Consider the following 14068-nt stretch of genomic DNA (forward strand, 5'->3'; position numbering starts at 1 on the left):
GTCTTTGTAAGCCCTGGAATCAGAGCCCCATAACCCAGGGAGTAATGTGAGATCGAATAGACTTTGAACTTACTTCACTCTGAGGGGCCCATGGTTACAAACACTTAGAGAGGAATTGAGGACCCCACCAGGCACTTGAAAAGGCAGACACCACTGCCAAGCAATGGCCAGACATTAACAAAGGACAAGCACACACTTCACAGTTGTAAGATGGCTTTATGTTCCAATATGCAAAATAAAATGTCCATGCTATATATCAAAAACACTTGAAGTTTCATACCGCCTGTCAGCTAATGTGTTTTCTAATAAAGCTTTATCTGCAGTGTGCATTTATAATATATATATATATGTTTTATCTTTAACTTCAACTGTAATAAAAATTTAAATAGATGTCTTTCCAAATACCTCCTTCAGCATTTGTTTTCAGTAAGTTTATTTATAACAAGCAAAGCTGAACTTGACATGTGGCCCGCATTTGTGAGATATATTTATTTATATATTTATTTATATAATATATAAATAGCTATTCAGCATGCAAAGAGTTTAGTGATTTCCAAATTCTGACTTAGGGTTCATACCGGCCACCCTGACGTTCTGGCGACATGTGATGCTAATGGACCAAGGAGTATGTACTGTCCTCTCCCACTCTGAAGGAATGATATGCTCCTCTGAGCTTGAATACTGAAGAACTTTCTCTCAGCTGTCCCATTTCCTTCTGCCGGCATCCTTGCTCCGGGGATGTGTGTAGATTTTCTGGGAGCAGAACCAGTCCAACCGACGTGTAACATCAGTCCGGTGAGATCTCCGAGGGACATTGCCAGGTAAGGTGTGTTTGACTGCCCATCATTGGATGCAGATGGTGTCTCACAGGCTGAGAGGCCCCATGCTGGGACTGGGAGGGGAGGGACTCTGTACTTTATGATAAAACTTGAATAATTACAGAGATACCGATGGTGACATTTTCCCCTCCTCTTGGAGGAAAAACAAGCACCAGGCGGTGACATTTAGCGCATGACTCTTTTCCAAAGTCATGCTTCGGACCCTAAGTCCAGGCCGACTCCACTCTCTCCAAGGGCTCTCAGACTCAGGTAGTCTCACACAATCTCCAGAAGCTAAGGGAAGCGGGTGCTTCTGTCCCCAAAAGTGGCAGCTTCCCTTGCAGGTGGAAGGCCAGGAACTCTATGGTAAGCATGGACACCCAAGAGAAGAGAAAGGCCCGACCTGCGCCAGAGATCTCACTTGGCCCCTGAGTAAAATCAGAGTATATTGCAGAAAGCTCTAGGTGACTCCTGAGTCCTCCACTTCTATCCCACCCAGGGCTTGTCAAGAGGTGCCACAGAACAGTGGACACAGCTCCTGCAGCCAAAATTACTTCTTAGATAGTTGCATTTTTCTTGTTTTGGCCTTAGCTGCATATAAGAAGACAGATGCTCTCCAACCACATATATGTGTGTAGAAGTTCAAGCAAACACACACACATATGCACACACACACACACACACACACACACACACACACACACACACACACCCTTTCTGAAATACCTTTCCATGTTTCTTGGCAGTGCCGGCCACCCACAGAAGCTAGTACTGGGTTGACATGGTCCTGGGGCTGTCAAGGATAAAGGTAGTCATGTCATCCGTCAGTCCAGTTCTCCACAGTCCCCATTCCTGAATGATACTGTAAGGATGACTCTCGGGTCAAAGAGAAGCTCTGTGAGTAGAGGAACTCGTTGGCAGTGTTCAGGTGAGGTGAGGGTGGCTTCCTCTCACACACCGCAGGGAGGCCACGCTCTCTAGGGAAAGAAGCAGAGGGCCCCCGCTCTCGGACCTGAGACTGGGATAGCTGATTGTACACACTAAAGTGGGCGTTTCCTGGTGGCTGGGCACTCTGGGCGGCAATGGGCAGCCGAGGCATCATCGTGGTAGCGGTGAAGTGTGTGGGGAAGGGCTGGTAAGGCACAGTCTCCATGGTCTGAACGCTGTAGCTGGTGTATGGTGACACCGACGTCCACATGTTACAGCTCAGTGGAGGTGGGGGCAAGTCGTCCACGGAGGACACCCCTGCGATCTCAGGCCCTGAACTTGAGTACATACAGGCTTCTCTGGGTGTCACCTCACTGCAATAGGAAGGGCTCAGCATCTGCTGGTCGTAGGGAGGGGGAGAACGGAAATAGTGATCGTCCCCCACTGAAGAGGGAGTTTCCAGGTAGGATCGCTTGCAGGGCAAGTCCAGGTGGCGGGCACTATCTGCTGAAAGATAGAGAAGTGTTTAGAAAGAGGCGTTCCTGCCTGCTCAGGGCCTGGTGTCCTCTCCACCCCTCCCCCACATGCCAGGACATCCTGCCCTTTTCACTCAGCCCCATGTTGCTGGGCACTCCCAGAACCATTTGAATAAGCTGCAGCTTTTATAAAGTGGCAGTGACCAAGAAGCGGTCAATTTATGGACCCTCGCCAAAGGCCAAGGGGGACACCACATCCCTGGACCCTGAGGGATGTTGCTGCATCAGGCACCGTACGGCTCTGATCCTCTGCCAGCCTCTCGGGATGCGAAGCGGCCCTTGTTCGCACTGGCATTTCTCAGACGAGCACAGCCTTGGCCCAGGAAAGCAGAAGCAACTGCCAGGTCGAACCAGGCCCAGAGACCACATCTGTCAGAACTAGCCAGCAAATTAAGGCCGCGATGTTACTGCCTCAACCCTCAGTGCCTGTGGAGAGCCTCAGGAAGGGGGCAGTGGGCCAAAGAGCTTGTAGGCAAGGTTTTGCTGTTTTGAGAAGAGCAGTTTAACCCTACTATGTTCGAAGAAGACATAGAGCTGCTGTCACGCCAATCCCCACATAACACGTGAAAAGGCTTATATGTGCAGTCCACTTTTATACCCTCTGGAAAGATGCCATCGGCCACCACAAACCACTTCTCTGCATCTTCCAACACCCCCCAACTGTGTGGGCGCAACTCTCTGGAGTGACATGTCTTCTCCTGGGACCCAGGATAGCTGAGGCTTGAGGACTGGGACAGCAGCCCTCTTAACAAATTTAAGAACACTTTCCTGTTGGCTTATCTTGGCCTCCCTCCTGGGCTTTCTCTAGGGGTCCATTCTGGGAGCCATGCATACAGAGCTGCGCAGCCTAGAGGAAGCGGGGGCGGGGGGTGCTGAGCACCTAGTCTCTCTGCAGACGGCTGCTGAGGAAACTTACTCCTCTTTCTCCAACATCTTCCCCTGAGCTACATTCCTGTGATTGGCAGGTGACCTATCCCTCCCTCAGTATGGGCTTTAAAGGCCACCCAGTTTGTACCACAGTTACTCACTTTTGTTACTGGATTATGAAAATAACTGTAGACCAAATAGAGGTGTGGCTAAGCTCCAACATAGCCTTATTTACAGACACTAAAGTTTGAATTTTATATAATAACATGAGAAGCCCACATTTTTAAAATATAGCAGCATCCGGCCTTCCTAGGCCTGAGGGCCAGTCTTCTAAGAGTGGGCTGAGGGAACATTCTGGATCATAAGCAGTAGTCCCCAGACTCACACCCAAGAGGATCTTGAGAATCTACGAGAGTCCTTTGGCAAGGTGAACACTAGTCAAGCCCAGATCTGTCTGCGGCAGAGCCAGGACATGCTGGTTCCCCGGTCAGTGTTGAAAAGAAGCCAAGTGTCCAGGGTGTGGTCACCTGAAATCTGTTTCCAGTCACTCATTTCAGCACCCAAGAACCCTGTGTGCATCCTTAAGGGACCGGTGGAGTGCAGCACCCACAGTACTGCAGGTGCCCCCTGCTCTGGGGCTGAGATGACCTACGATCCAGCTTCCCCCCACCTCCCAGGGAGAGCCAAGCAGGAGGAACCCTACCAATGGAGGCCCCCAAGTCAACACCCGGGGCTGGCCAGCATGCCGGGAACACCGAGGGCTGCCTGAGGCTTTCCAAGGCCACAGGAAACTGAGACCCAGCACATCAGGCACTCGTGTGTCCTCACGGACGCCTACCTCTCCGCTTCAGGCAATGGTAGAAGAGGCTAGAGTCCCTCTGCGTTGGGAAGGTGTTGAGGGGCAGGTCCTGGGGCTCTGCAGCAGCAAACTGCATGTGGGCCCCATTCTCATACTGGTAGTGCTGCAGAGCCTGGTGTGTGCTGTGCAGGGGGCTGACATCCGGCTTAGCCGAGAGTTGGCTGGAAACGAGCCTCTGCCTCATGATGCTTTTGGAGATCACTGGATACTCCTTGCTGGAGGAGCAGGGAGAGAGTGAAGATGCTTTGAGGGTTACTGGGTCTTCCCATCCCACCCCTGGCCAGAGCAGCCCCACCTCTGTAACCGGGCCACGCGCAGGTCACTGTCGTCGCTGCCCCGGAATCCCTTGGCAAAAGGGTTGTTCTCGATTTTCAGCTGTGTGATCTGTCAGAAAACGGACACACAGAGTCAGTGAGAGGAGAGAGGACAAGCTGACTGGTAGCCCTCTTCCCCCAACCCAGGCCTAAGGATGACTTAGGAACGGCCTGGAAATGCTACATCCCCTTCTTGAGTCATCTCAGAGCCCAGGACACAGACTGGGTCTTCCTGGACCTGGCTGCCCACTGGGAGCTTGGCCCTGGCTCTCAGCTCTATTTGCTTCAACCTCCTAGTGCTTTCTCCAGAACTCCCCCAGCTCCTGAACCCCATGACATCTTCCTGTGCATGTCAACCCCCTTACAGCTTTCGAAAGACCACAAAACTGACTTAGGGGACTCTGCCTATAACCATGGGTAAGAAGCAAATAGCCAGGAAAGTGACATGGGGTGGGGAACTGGCAAATACCTCCTAGTTGACAGGACCCAGGCAGGCACAATTGTACCTACAGGAAGATTCTAGAAGAAAAGAGCTCAACCCCAAGGTAGGCTCCAAGTCTCCAGTTTTCCGTTGTTGGCCATGGGCTCTGCCCTTCCCAGTTAAACTGTTGCTCTGTTTCCCAGTATGGCAGTCTCACTGTTTATCTGGATTACTCTGCTTTTCTGTTCCTCACTTGATGTACCCTGGGGTCAGTAGGAGGGTAGGCTGGTGTTGCAGTGTGGGTTGTGGTTATACCTTGTGGTTCTGGTAGGAGGTCACGGAGATGAAGGAGGTCTCTGGGAACACGTGGGTGCAAAAGGCTGTGTTTTTGGAGCCAAAAGCATTGTTCTCATCGGCCTTAACGATGTGCAGCCGAGGTTGGTACTTATGCATGGAGTTGAGGATGATCTGTGGGAGAGAGACTCAGTCTGAGCTCCAGACCCTGCCCAGTTTCATTCTGACAGTGGGGGGCCCAGGCCTGAACCCAGAGATGTCTCAAAGCACCCGAGGAAAGGGAATGGGAACCCGGCCGCTTGTGCTAGAGACACCTTACTCCAGTTTCTGTGGTGTGGAACTGTTTCACTGTGACATTATGCCAACCTTCTCAGGTCTCCTCTGAGAGATCCTAGCATGAAGCCTTCCCCATCCCCTACGCCTGCAGGTACCCTGCCTTTCCTAGGACTGCTGCTGTGAGGGCTTGGCCAGCTGCTACCTCTCACATCTTCCAGCAACTTTGGTAAGGGTTTGCAGGGCAGAAGAAGGGGGAAACTGGGGGAGGGGGTGTCCTACTCTAGCTTGGGACCTGATAAAACCAGCCACTTGCTTCTCTTAAGGCTGCTTGAGGCAATTCCTAGCCTGAGGGCTACTATCACAGGGGAAGTTCCAGTGAGGCTGCCTGGGTCTACAGGAGACAGGTTTGGGGGAGGCAGGTCAGCCCAGCTGACAGAAGCTCAGGGAAGATGCTTGGTCATCAGAGCCCAGGCAGAAACACACAGTAGTTACTGCCCCAAACCTGCTCCGTGTGGCTGTGCCCCCACAGTAGTGGCTACATCGTGTGTCATTAAAATGTATTTTTTATCGTTGACATTTGCCAGACGCCCTCTCATTGGAGGCTGGACCAGGAATTTGGGGCATTTTATCAGCCCAGCAACATCTGTTAACCCTTTGCTTTCTATCTCAGCTGCTGGCCCCCAGTTCCTCTTCTCCAAATGCTTTCCTCTGCCCCAGGGGTGCCCCTTCCAGGCTAGGCTTGCTGTTGCCTCTGTGGGGTGAAATAGTTAACCCTTAGGTGGCCGCAATGCTAAGAGAATAAGGACCAGAGTGAAAGTGCTTTCCTGGAAAGCCTTCCTGAATGGAGTTCCAAAAGGCTCCACCTTCTCCTGTGCCTGGGGGGGCTAGCTGTGGGCTTCAGCCTGCTCTGCCCTGGCTTCTGCTGTCCACCTAGGTGACTCTGGTCTCAGCCTTTCTGTCTTGTACACCAAGCCTTAGCCCCTTGGGGGGAAGGTGTGGAGGTCCCTCGTAGCCTTGGACTAGAGCTCAACAAGGCTGAAAAACACAGTCCTTTCCTAGGAGCCGGGAGTGTCCTGATATTCCAGGATGGGCCCTTGCGAAGCACCTCAGGATTCTGTCATCCTGTACAAGTCACCAAGGTGCAGGGATTCATGGGGGCCTTTGTTCCCTGAACCCAGCAACCTGGGTTGCTCTGGTGCTGCCAGGAGCTGGGCTCACGCAGCCCACAGTCACTGCTACTCTCCCTTCGGCAAGGACTCAGCTCCTCTGGGAGATTCTCACTCTGCCTTGACCACACCATGTGGCTTCCTATTTCTTTTAGACTCTTCAAACTACAAACTCACCCAGGGATGGAAATAGGGGCTCAGTTCCCAATACCACTAAGATAAGCAAGCTTCCACCAAGAAAGGGCCCTATCTTCTGGTCTTCTGCACCCTAGGCCTCTTGGCGGAGTGAGTACAGAGTGGAGCTTGGCCTCCGTGCCTCTTCTCTGCAGAGCTCGCTTTGCTCACTGGAGACAAGTTAATCTAGGCACCTATTTCCAGGCAGGATTTGAAGGTGTATACACTCTTTTATGGGCACTCACATGCTGCAGCTCTCCCAAATGCTGGCTGCACCCCGGGCTCTCTGGTTCTCCCAGAATGGCATTGACCACAGCCTTTTTACCCACACCCCAGTGAGGTGTCCCCAGCTCTTAGGGACAGACTGCAGCAGCCGCAGACTATTCCTGAGTATGAGCGTCTTCTTTTCCTTCCCTTTAGGGCCACATCTACCAGCTCCTCGGCCCCACGGAAGTCTTATGTTCAGAATGCCGCCACCTCAGCCTACGAGACAGTGCTCTGGATGACTTGGGTTGGGACTGCCAAAGACACCTTCCAAAGATCAGAAACTACAGGGCCTGCAGAGGCAGGTGGGAGGGAGCTGCCACTAGGGTAGTGGTTCTCAGCGTGTGGGTCGTGATCCCTAGAAGGGTCTCACAACCCTTGGGAAAATGCAGATCCTTACATTATGATTCACAGCAGCAGCAAAATTACAGTTCTGAAGTAGCAACGAGAATTTTATGGTTGGGGGTCACCACGGCGCGAGGAGCTGTGTTAAAGGGTCACAGTGTTAGGAAGCTTGAGAACCACTGCACTAGAGGGCACAACCAAGGCCGTAGGGAAGTCCAAAGAGTTAAGTAAGAAGCCTCCATGGTGTCTCTCCACTAGCTCCAAGTCATGAACAAGCTCTTCTCTAGACACTGGAGTCCGTGTCTGTGGAAGTACAGCCCTCACCCAGGTGGTCCCCAACACCCTCCGAGCTCTTGACCATCCAGCACCCATCTAGAAGGAAACCCACCCATCAAACCAGTGCCCATGGAAACTTGAACCCTGGTCCTACCAGCCTGAGAGGCCAGAGCCTCAGTTTACACCTGTGACAGAGTGATACTGGGCCAAATGGGCTAGCCGTGTCAGCCACCCTACTTCATGACCAGTCCCATCATCATCCGTGTTCCGCAGAAATGGGATTCATTATGTTCTGGCTACAATTCAGAAAGCCTGTTCTGTTTTCACAATTGTAATAGCGCCAAGCATGCGTCTCCCCGAGAGCTTGCCACAGCGTGCTCTGCCACCAAGGTCCTTATTTATCCCTGTTAGAGTCCAAGAACTTGAGAGCCCGGAAAGGCAGGGAGTGCTCTAACCCAACCCCCTAGGTCCAGATGACAATGAGGAACAGAAGGCCTGGGGTGGGAACGTGACTCGCCCAAGGACACACAGCTGGAGGAAGACAGATGGCCCAGCGGATTCCAGATGGGCTTGGCGCTCTTCCCTCCAAGAACTTCATGGCTAATAACAAGGTGTCTGTTAGACACTGCAAGGAGCACGCGCTCCAGTGCCTCTGTCTGGATGCCAGCCGCACGACAGCAGGCTAACGCGCATTTACTCATGTAGTGAAACCTGATTTACCTGGCATCAGGCTCTCACTAAGGACACGCCCTCCACCTCTTCGACATTAGATTAGAACAGAGATAGCATCTGCAGCAGAGTGGCTGTGGTAGCTCACACCTGTAATCCCAGGACTTGGGAGGCTGAGGCAAGAGGGACCCCAAGAAATCAAGGCCAGCCTAGGCTATGGAATGAAATACCATCAAAAAGAAAGAGAAAGAAAAGAGAAAACACAATAGCGTCAGACAGACCTTCAGCCTATTCAAGAAGCCTTCACCAGATAAGCCTCACTCCCTGGACAGTAACCTGGGGCTCTCATACAGAGCCAGGAACATGTGTTGTTGTTGTTGGTGGTGGTGTTGTTGTTTTGCCTTCTCCCACAGCAACAACAATGACAGCCAAGGGTCAGGAGAACATAGCCTTCGTGCCAGGCCCTGGGCTAGGTATTTTACATACATCATAATTAATCTTAACCGTGTCTTTACAAAGTCAACATCAAGGCCACCCTCATTTTAACAGACCACGGGTTGAACTTTGGAAGGCAGCTGGACATCTGAGGCAGAGGCAAGATCAGTACTAACTCCTAAGCTGACTTCCCTTTACCTGGCTGTGGAGGGGTGGCCTGATGGGCAGTGCTGAGACTCACTATTAGTCAGGAAATGGGGGTGGCAAAGAGGGACAGCAGCCCCTGGTATGGAAAAGGCTGCCTGTTAAACCCCACCCCTTGGATGGGTTCATTACTCATGTGCTGTCTGCCAGCACCCACTGGCTTTCCAGGCGTCCAGACACAATGTGAGTCCTGCCATCACCAAGAATCAAGTGAAAATAAGAAAATACGGCAGAAGAAGTCTGCAGTTAAGGTAGGGGTGACGGCACCTGAGAGGAGGCTACCTAGAATGTGTAGTGCCTTAGGGAGAGCACCTGATCGCACTCTGGAGGGCAGACAAAGAGCTCCAGCAAAGCAAAGGGCATTCCTTGCAATCTTCCCAGCGCCAGCTTAAAATGTAAAGGAACTGCAGTAGAAACTCCACATGCTGATCCCACAGTTCAGATGAAACACAGACACACAGACACACACACACACACACACACACACACACACACACACACACACAACTCGCCAAGAAAACTGAAGGAAGCAGAGCCAAGGAGACCAGCCCTGCCAAACACTAAATGCATGGAGAAGTCTCCGTAGTTTAAGCTGCTGGCACACGAATAGACAAATTCACATGGGGACCAAGAATGCAGAAGGCTAGGGTTGGGGATTTAGCCCAGTGGTAGAGCGCTTGCCTAGCAAGCCCAAGGCCCTGGGTTCAGTCCCCAGCTCCGAAAAAAATAAAAAAATAAAAAAAAGAATGCAGAAGGCATCCTACCCCAGGGAAAGAGGACCCTCCTTTACTGATGTTGAAACAGCCAGGTAGCCCCCCAAAAAAAAGAAAAAAAAAAAAAAAACAAAAAAAAAAAAAAAAAAAAACAGGATTGACACCTCCCATCAAATGGCCAGCACAGTTCTAAAAGGATTCCTATTTGATTCCTATTTTGTATTTAAAAATAAATCCAGGGATGGCAAGATGGCTCAGTGGCTAAAGGCTTCTGCCGCCAAGCCTGGCCACCCGAGTTTGAGCACTCAAGACCACACAATGCATAAAGCAGACTCCTCAAAGCACTCAGTAAGCTGAGGCAGAAGGGTCGTGAGTGTGAGGCTAACCTGGGCTACTCAGAAAGACTCTGAAAAGCACTGAAGGAAAGTTCCCTTATAAAGAAGAAATGACTGAGGTCCTTCCAGAACCTATAAAGAAGAAAGGATAAATTCAATCTAAAACTTCTGCCAGGGAAAACCACGACTACCGTGGGCCAGATCAAGTGACAAACTGGCAAACGCATCAGACAAGGCCTAAATCTTCCGAATTTATAAAGGCTCCTAAGAACGATGAACTGAAAAATCTGAGTGGAAAATGAAGAAGCCCAACAGCTGACAGAAAAGGAGATTTGTGTGCACAGATGCTGGCGCTCCCGGGGAAGGACACGAGAATTAAAACTAAAATCGGTACTTGTAGTTTACCTGTCAAACTACTGGGAATCGGACAAGCTGGAGTGGGAACGGCTCCATCAATGCAACCCTGAGGACCCAAGTTTGATCCCCAGTACACATGTTCAAAGCCAGGCATGGCCAATGCTGGCAATCTCCAAGCTGAGGCAGAGGCAGGAGGTCCCTAAGGTCAGCCGCTGGGCTTAGCCAGACCAGTGAGCTCCAGACCCAGTGAGAGACAGTCTCAACCAAAATGCGCGCGCGCGCGCGCGCGCGCACACACACACACACACACACACACACACACACACACACAATTTTGGCACAGTGCAAAACAACACCCATTCAAGCTAAATCAAAATAATGAAAAGAGTCAGAGGCCAGCCTGGCCTATACAGCAAGGACCAGGCTAGCTAGGGCTACACAGTGAGATCCTGTCTCAGAAAACCAAAAGTGAAAAATAGCAGGGGATGGAGGACAACACATACAGTCTTAGTACTCAGAAAACTAAAACAGAAGGATCCTAAGTTCAAAACCAGCCTGGGCAACAGAAGCTCAGAAAACAAAATGAAACCAAAACAACATCCCTGAGACACATGGTAACAAAATACCTAATTCTTTCAGTAAGGCCCAGCAAAGTGATTCATGGAACAACAAAAAAGTGGAACCCAGCAGAAGAGGAAGCTCTCTGTGAATGAAAGTCTTCCCAGGTTACTTTGATCACAGGGCAAGGAATAAAGGGTGTTGCTACAGCCTATTCTGCCAACGATAGTGGCTGACCACATCCCAGCAAAGACACTTCAATTCAGTGATTTCTCCGTGTGATGTGCTGTGTGAGTGTGTGTGTGTGCATGTGCAGAGGTCAGCATCCAGTGTCGTCCTCAGTTGTTTTCCACTGTACTCTGAGAAAAGGGATGGATGGATGGATGGATGAGTGAGTGAGTGAATGAATGAATCTAGGGCTCATTCATCTGGCAATCAGCCAGTGAGTTCCAGGGGTCCACCTGTCTCTACAGCCATGGCACCAGGGTTGACTGGTACATGCCACTGTACAGGGCTCCTTGAGATAAATGCTATGGACCTATAGCAGGTCCTCAGGCTTACAGGGCCAGCTCAGCCATCTCCCCAGTCTCCTTGGTGGCTTCTTTTTAAACCATGTGAGTGCATTTCTGATTTGAAAATCAGCTGTAGAGGTATAATACTCAGTTACAACCTTGTAAGCAGAAGGATGAAAAGCTGTGCATGCCCCAAGCACACAGAGAAACTGTGCTTCTGTCCCCAGAGGGACTGCATTTGAACTCAGAACCAAGGATAAATGACTAAAGGTAAAGGGATGGTGGTGTGAACCGGTTTGGCCCCCTTAGACTCGTGTATTTGAATGCTTGGCCCATTTGGAGTGGCAGAGTAGGAGGTGTGGCCTTGTTGGAGGACGTGTGTCACTGTGGGGGTGGACTTTGAGGTCTTAGTATGCTCAAGCCCTATGTGATGGTCTCCTGCTGCCGGAGGTTCAAGATCTCGTCTCCTCTATCACCATGTCTGCCATGCTCCCCGCCATGATGACTGGACCTCTAGAACTGTAAGCCAGCCCCAATTAAGCATTGTCCTTTACAAGAGGTGGCTTGGTCATGGTGTCTCTTCACAGCAATAGAAACCTAACTAAGGTGGGGTGGCAGGATGTCAGGCAGGCACAGTGCTGTACAGGACTGCCAACATTTTTTTTTTTTTTTTTTGGTTCTTTTTTTCGGAGCTGGGGACCGAACCCAGGGCCTTGCGCTTCCTAGGTAAGCGCTCTACCACTGAGCTAAATCCCCAGCCCCAACTGCCAACATTTTTATGGGCTCAGCCGTGTCTACTTGGCAAAAGATCTGGGCTGGGTTTGTTGACTGTTGGGTAATGGGACCCTCATGAGAGTATGCGATTCTGTCTAACTGCATGTAGCCTCTGAGAGAGGTCAAGGGAGGAGACTCCTTCTACGAAGCTATGGGGATGCCATCATCCAAACTGAGTAAAGATTTTTCCAGGTGTTTTGGGGGGCAGCACCCACACTCCTGTCGGTAACCCCACATCTACACTAAACCAATAACCTCACTTGTTCCTCACGGTGAACTTTGAGGGACTTGTACCTTGTTATGTCACTAGGCGGGTAAGAAGAGGGAGGGCATTATTGATGCCTCCATCCCTCACCCCCCAGTGTAGCCTGTCTTGTTAAGAAACTCGGATGAGGGCTAACTCAGTCCCTCCAGTCAGATTTACCCTGTGAGATGGCCCTTTCTCCTCAGACAGCTGAAAGACCTGGCACACAGATGATACTAACCATCTTCCTGCACACATATGGATACACAGCCTACTGTAGATGTCTCCTTCCTGCCTCCAAATGAGCAGGAAAGACAGACCCAAGTGCCAGCCCCTGTGGACCCAGTTCAGCCCTACTTGACTTCTTGAAGCCCAAGTACTGCTAGACTCTCAGGAGACCAGGAAAGAAAGGGGAAGTGGCCTCTTTCTACCACATGGCTACCTAGCACAGGGGCCTGCTGGAAGGGTGGGGGTAGGAAGGGAGACGGACAGTTCTGTAGTCATCAGACTGACTGCAGCAGGGCTGAAGGTGTGCCAGGCTGAGGCAGTGGCTGTCCTGCTTTACTCCCATGATCCTTTCTGCTCCTGCTGCTGGTCCTTCCTCCCACAAAATCCAGGTCATACCCTGCACCTGTCCTGCCCTCCTGAGCCTCCTCCTCCACTGTCCTTACTAGAAATGTCCTTGAGGGAATTTACTACAGAGCCCCACAACTCGAGGCTGGAGAGATGGCTCAGCAATTAATATAGCACTGGCTGCTCTTCCGGAAGACGTGGGTTCCATTCCCAGCACCCACGTGGCAGCTCACACTAACTTGTAACTTCAGTCCTGGGAGACCTAACACCCTTTTTTGACCTCCTCTGGTACCAGGCATGCACCCAAACACCCTCATTCACTTTTTTTTTAAGTTTTTAAAAACTCCACAGGTCTTCCTGTCAGAATTCAACCCTGAATTAGGAAGCATCTAGCCACGTGGTCTGAAAGAGGATCCTGTTCCCAATTCCATGGAAGAACCTGCCAAGCCCAACCCCTAGACCTAGTCGTAGTCCCCTTTCCTGGTCCTCAGAGAATTAAGGGAAACCTCAGGCTGGGGGCAGAAGGATTGCCCACCATGTGCAAGGCCCTTTATCCCATATGAGGGAGGGGAAGGAGGAAGACAGAAGATACCAAAATGAACATTCATAAAGGGAAGAGGCCCTAAAGATAAAGAATCTAAATAAAATAGATAATCCAAAATGGCTGCTGTATACTTCCTCCACTCACGGCTCTCTTCTTGCTTTATGTGATGGCAGACACATGGCCACTTCTGAAGTGAGGGGATGTGGTGGGTTGAGAGGCCCACATGGAGCCCCCTGCCAAACCCTCGAATAATTCACACCACTGGACCTAGCTGTGGCCATCTCTAAGAGGAGCAGTCCCTTCTCATTCTTCAGCTAGCCCTTTCCCAGGGAGAGGTGCCAGCCTTTGGTGACAGTGGAGAAAACTAGAAGTAGCTGCTAGAGGTCCTCAGATGCTGTGAGAACCCAAGGGATAAGTCCTCCAAGTCCACTGGGCTGGGGAAAGTTCCCTCAGGACTGGAAGCTTTTAAGTATTTGGGTGGGTGAGTTATGCAGAACAAAGGGCATGTTTGAGGCAAATTCATAGTACAAGATGGCTTTCCCAGGCTCCCAAATGAGAAGCCAAGAAGGGTGACTTTTCCTCCGTTCTTGCAAGTTCACAACTCCCTCTGGCA

General features: G+C 50.9%; 1 protein-coding gene across 2 annotated transcripts in view; it reads right to left on the reverse strand.

Annotated features, from left to right (window-relative positions):
- Positions 1-200: 200 nt before the first annotated feature.
- The window catches only part of Tbx4 (T-box transcription factor 4), a 29441-nt gene continuing 15573 nt past the window's right edge, over positions 201-14068 (reverse strand). The window contains exons 6-9 of one of the 2 annotated variants that reach the window (XM_032912713.1): positions 5058-5210; positions 4303-4391; positions 3987-4222; positions 201-2249 (exon numbers count right to left, since the gene is read on the reverse strand). In XM_032912713.1, coding sequence (XP_032768604.1) covers positions 1636-2249; positions 3987-4222; positions 4303-4391; positions 5058-5210 — 1092 coding nt within the window. In that variant the 3' untranslated portion in view covers positions 201-1635. Of the gene's footprint in view, positions 2253-3986; positions 4223-4302; positions 4392-5057; positions 5211-14068 lie in introns of both variants that reach the window. The other variant, XM_032912714.1, reaches the window with a different exon arrangement.

The sequence above is a fragment of the Rattus rattus genome, chromosome 9 (genome assembly GCF_011064425.1).
Source record: "Rattus rattus isolate New Zealand chromosome 9, Rrattus_CSIRO_v1, whole genome shotgun sequence".
In the NCBI taxonomy this organism is placed as follows: domain Eukaryota; kingdom Metazoa; phylum Chordata; class Mammalia; order Rodentia; family Muridae; genus Rattus; species Rattus rattus.